This window comes from Nestor notabilis, unplaced genomic scaffold (assembly GCF_000696875.1).
Source record: "Nestor notabilis isolate BGI_N333 unplaced genomic scaffold, ASM69687v1 scaffold29010, whole genome shotgun sequence".
Lineage (NCBI taxonomy): Eukaryota > Metazoa > Chordata > Aves > Psittaciformes > Psittacidae > Nestor > Nestor notabilis.
This window is the reverse complement of record NW_009912918.1, coordinates 4,629-10,154: the sequence shown is the minus strand read 5'-3', so window position 1 is coordinate 10,154 and position 5,526 is coordinate 4,629. Positions and strand designations below refer to the sequence as shown.

Below are 5,526 nucleotides of genomic sequence, written 5' to 3'. Positions count from 1 at the left end.
AAAATAAAATAAAATAAAATAAAACAAAACATCTGTAAACATCTATGATTAGTAAAAGTTTGAGTTACTCCCCCAAGTCTGGGAAGTTTCCAAACCAAACTGCAGAAGCTGAGTTAAAGCTGCTTAGAGACCACACTTGCCCTGTGACTCCATCACTTACAAAAATCCACCCCCACACCCTGGAAAAAAAGCCACAAACAACCAAGTAAAGAAAAAACACAAACATTTTCATTATGCATGCCCATGTTATCAAGAGGGTGCTCATTTTTCCGACAATTTCAAGACCACAGTGAAGAAGAGAGGAAGGGCACCTGCGTGTAGTTTCAGGTCTCTGCTTTTTCTGTCTTCTCCAGACAGCTTTTTCCAAACCCCGATGCAGAGCCCAGCCTGGCTTTCCGAATTTCTTGAGAGTTAAGAGTGGATAAATTGAAGGAAAACAGATAGCACTAGCAGAGACCACTACAAGGCTTCTTGCAATAACCTGAATAACCCTGAAAAAAAGACTCAAACCAGCATCAGAGGGCCATGCAACAAAACTTTTCCTGGGGAGCACCAGGTGCAATTCCCAGGAACACAGAGCTGCACTGCTCGCTGGTTAAACATGCTCTGTTTTTATCCTGCGCTCAGTTTTGCCCCACGGTATTTATCATTTCCTTTTGCCACGTGCCAGGCTTGGCAGGCAGAAATGACTTTCCCCAACCACATCTCCCCAGCACGGACGGAAGGGTGCCCTGCTCCCCAGGATGGCAGGCCAGCCCCACAAGCACCACTGCCTCTATCAGTGTGGTCTGTTCACTTCCAGATGTCGCCAGCTCCTGCACAGCTTGCCAAGGACCCCCAGCACTGCCAAAGCCTCCAGTGTAATTCAGACCATGCCTACAGACAGCAGATTTGTCCTGCCCTGATTTCCCAAAAAATATATGGCTTCAGTGTGCAGCTGTAGCATCTGAGCCCACAAACTTATACCCACAGACACTTCTTCCTAACTAGGTAGCATGACGTTAAAACTGAGGACATTTGGATCAGATCCCCAGGCTGCTTTATAAACACAAACCAGTGCAATTCCTTTCATGAAAAATAGGTTATATAAAAACTACCAGAGTGGAGATTTGCAGATGCCTGCAGTGAAAAGCCAGGCATGCTCCCCTGCCAGGATAGCAGGCAAGACCCCAGGGGAAGCAGAGCACAGATGAGGCTGTATCCTCCCCCCAGAAAGTATTTAGAAGAGGCAGGCTCCTTCACACATAATCTTCTCTCCAGGGACTTTCCTCACCTCCTTCTTGCTTCAGATACAGACCCAGAGTCTTGCAGACCTTTTCAGGCAGCTGATGGGTGCAAAGCAGGAGGCGGTGTGGTCAAGAAGCGCAAGCCACGCACATGGGAGCTCCCAAGGTCTTAGCAGCACCTGGCGCTCTGGTGCTGACATGAAGGTCCCAATCTGCATTATGCCTGCATGCCAGGAGGAGAGCTCAGACCTTGAAGCTGCAAAATACACAAAGCCAGAAAAAGAAAGCCAGAATGGCTGCAGCATTTCCCCCTGTAAAGAGGAGGCTCTTTCTGCCTCTCCCCTGCAGCCTGTGACACCCCAGTCCCTATCCTATCTGGCATAGTGGCCTCTCCCCTGCCCTGTGACCTTCAGCTGCATCCTTTAGTTGGGTGCATCCAGTTGCAGGGCAGAAAACAGCCACCGTGCTCCACTGCAGCCTGCAGAGATGTTTCCCTGCAGCCCTGGGTACCCCAGAAGAGAGCTGTACTCCCTTGCTGCAGCCTGGCAGCATGCCTGCTTCTTTGGTCACAAAGACAGGCAAGCCAAGTGCTTCCCTGAGGGAACATTTCATGCACAAAACATTTCCCAGATGCTTCTATCCTCTGGGATGTGGCTGGTGGCGCCCTGGTGGCTTGTGCAGCTTTTGCTGTGCTGTGACCCTGCCATGACCAGGCAGCAACAGCATCCCTGGCCAGGCTCAGCTCAGAAGAGCTCTTCCCCAGCCAGAGAGGACGAGCCTCATTGCTCAGTCTCTGCACCTTTTATAACTGCAAAATCTCTCCTAACTGCTTGAAATATTTTCAGCTGGTGCCAGTATGTCCCCATCCACATCCATCATCTTCCTGAGAGCCCAGCCACTTCCAGTCCTTTTGCAGAGAGAGATCTGAGCTCTGCTTGAGGAGTTATACCATATGGGCTATATGTGTAGCACCTCACTACTGCCTGCCTCATAGAGTCTATCTTGCCAGCTGCCTGGCCACAGAGACACCCTAAAAGATTTAAAGTGCCTTCATAGCTGGGCACAACCAGCTGTATCCCTGCACCCAAGATGACAAAACACAGGGCGGACCCATTAACTCCCAGTGCCTTGCTCACTGGAGCAGCAGCAGGACATGGATGCAATGCTCCGAGAGGAATTCAGACTGGACCAGACCAAAGCACCCCTAGCTGGCTACAGCTGCAAGCCTTAGCTATGCAATGAGGTACGTGACCATCTCTTTTTGTGCTGGGAAATCCAGGAAGGAAAAAAGTCTACATCTCAAAGCCAGCAGAGGTTGCTAAGTGACAGCAGAGATTGTTTCTATCCTGCCGCTTACGGCATGCCTCCCTTGCAAAGGAAGGAAGTGAGGAGTGAGGGATGTAAACATGAGTATACTGCCAAAACACTCAACAGAGACACAGTTGCCAAACATATACACTAGCTGTATGTTTTGGCTGCCAAGAGAGAAATATTTACTATACATCAATTATTCCAGGCTCGGAGCATTTTACCTGCAGAGAAGGATTTCAGGTATTTGCACCACTCATGAATTTGCCAATTTTCCAGCTGAAACGTATTTCCAGAACAAACTTGCAGAGCTGTCAGTAGCAGCAAGGACAGCTGCAGTGAACTGAGATTTCATCCTTTTGTTGTTTCCAATAGATGGCTTTTGTTTTCCCACCAGGATGTGGCCTTATGCAGCAATTAGGAAGCACAACAGAAAGGCAGGACTGGACAAGGGAGGGATGAACGCAGCCTTTGTATGAGCTCCTGGGGAGGAAAGGAGATGGTTTCGGTAAAATAAAGGGCACATACACAAACCTATGTTATTGGAATTATGTTGAGAATTGAAAATTAAGTTAAAAATAGACTAAACACAACACTGTTGATTCAGTTGAGGAATTTGCCATTGCTAAGATGGATGGATAATAGGTAATTTTCAGGAAAGTGTTTATTGCAAATGAGCTTTAAAAGTAACTGCTTGGGGGCAAGCAGACTTCCACCCAGCTCGAGCTTCAGCCTTGACTCCCCCATTGACCAGCACCCATGTGCTGCCCTGAACACACTACAGTGAGAGGAGTGACTGGGTGGTGAAGCAACATACAGAGGGCACGTGGCCACACTGAAGCAGGGAGCAGGCCAGCCATGCTCTCCAGAGCCTGGGAACCATCAAAAGCACTTATTTAAAAGAGCATCTGCTCCCTCTGTGTAGAAGTGGGCCAGCCCAGGGAGAAGTAGGGCACTGACTTGTCCCTCTGTGTGAAGGCAGGTAGCATTGGAGAAGTTATCTGAACAGAGCAGTCTCCAAAGCAGAATTTGGTGGCAAAACAAAACACAGTCACCACAGTCACTGATTGGAGAGATATGCTCGCTGTCAGTATGGCTGATATAGTGCATCCTGGGCACAAACAAGCCCACCTTCTGCATTGACCTGGTGGCCAGTTCAGGGGGTGAGAGCCGTTGGAGTGCCTTGGGGAACTGCAAACCCTCGGGCTCATGCACCCTCTTCATTTGGTTTTCCAAACCCAGGATTTCCTGCAGGTGAAGGAGAGCTGGTTTCTGCTGATGAATGGCAGCTCACCAACCCCGCAGTGGGACACTGCACGAGCTGCAAAGCTGGTCAGATGGTTCTGTCAGTGATGCTGAGATGAGGCTGCTTTTGCCTGTGGCAAGAGCTAGGTCAGGTCCCTCCCTGAGCTGCTTCTGGTGCGTTGTTACCACCCTGCGATGTGGAAAGGTGGTTTGGGGAGGGTTTCCTTTGGAAAGCAGCTGTCTGAAAGATGCTCTTGCTCAGGGTGCCAGAAGCAGAAGGGAATATGGGGTGAGATTATCAGGTCAGTGTCAAAGCTTCCTGGTGCCAGACCAGGTTGGAACCTTGATGTCTGCAAGCCAGTCACTTTGATATCACATCTGACTCATTCTGGTACCTGCTGTTGCAAGAGAGAAAGACAAGTCCCCCCCCAAATGGCTTCTGATGAACACAGGAGCACCAGTGTCAGCTGCTCTGTAACCAGCCAGGATGCATGGGTCACCTGTTCAGCTAAAACCTCACAGGGAAGGACCAGCCTTTGAAACCCTGGGGAAAGATAAAATAAGCCACCTGGGCAGAAATGAATTGCTGAAACTAGGACAGGAGACAGCAATGAACATCCTTTTCATCCTGTGAGAAGGCTGACCTGCACCAGTGGGGCAAGCAGTTTGGTGTGTCCAGTGGCCCAAACACAGGCCTGGGTCCCTGCTTGCCCAGGGGTGTGAAGAAGGGATGGAAACCTAAAGGGTTACAGTTCACAGTAGCAAAGGCTGAAGATATTCAGAAGAGGGGCAGGCACATATTGGGATCCAGTTTGGGGAAGACAAGTGGAGAAGGAGCAGTGGGGTACACTGGGCAGCTGGCTGCCCCCATAATGTGCCCTTGAGCAGTGGAGGTGACTGTACCTTCTCAGGGGTGCTGGGCACTCCAGAAATAGCAAAGCAGTGTGGGCCTCTGAACAGCCCCGAGCACTTTATTTTTACCATTCCCAGTGCACCTACACACATTAACCAGGCTTAGGGCAGGGCTGGAGCTCTTAACAAACACCAGTGACCAGGGATGCTAGAGATGAGGCAAGGCAGCATCAGAGGCAGGGAGCTGTGCTGGAGGTAAAGGGGACAGTCAAGAGGGACATTTTTCCCACAACGGAAAAGCAATAGGGATAGACCCAAACCCACAGTCCTGCAGCACCTTCCTCTCCTCACCACCCCAATGCTGCCTCTTCAGCCGCACAACCTTCCACAGTTCTGGACCCCTTCCCAGGGAGCACCTCCCCATGCCAGTCCCATCCTTCAGGCAGACCTAGGCCAGCACCAGGCCCTGGGGGCAGCAGTTCCAGCCACAGGTATCCCTTTGCTGTAGGGCCACAGCACCCATGTGAGGATGTCTCTCTCATCCAAGTGGCAACACGGCCCCTATCAGAGTATCTTGACAGCCTGAAGCATGTCCGCCAGCACATACGAGCTGTCCCAGGGGCGCCCAGGCTGCCGCAGGGCCCCCTCCAGCACCCGGGCACGTGCCCTCAGCTCTGTGGGGGCCCACTGGCACTCAGGGCTGAGCTGGCAGAACAGGATCTCGTTGACCTCCCCTTCAATGCGCCGCACATAGAGCACTGGGAAGACCTCCCTGAGGGTGGCCAGAACTGACTCCTTCAGCCAGGCATCGCGGCACACCAAGTTGAGCACGAAGATTCCTGCAGCAGGGTGAGAGGATGGGAGTTCAGACCAACCTGCGCACACTGCCCTGTGT

General features: G+C 51.1%; 1 protein-coding gene across 2 annotated transcripts in view; it reads right to left on the bottom strand.

Annotated features, from left to right (window-relative positions):
- Window positions 1–5,195: 5,195 nt before the first annotated feature.
- METTL13 (methyltransferase like 13) overlaps window positions 5,196–5,526 on the bottom strand; it is a 4,952-nt gene continuing 4,621 nt past the window's right edge. For both annotated transcript variants that reach the window (XM_010021940.1, XM_010021948.1), the window contains exon 8: window positions 5,196–5,470. In XM_010021940.1, coding sequence (XP_010020242.1) covers window positions 5,196–5,470 — 275 coding nt within the window. The remainder of the gene's footprint in view (window positions 5,471–5,526) is intronic.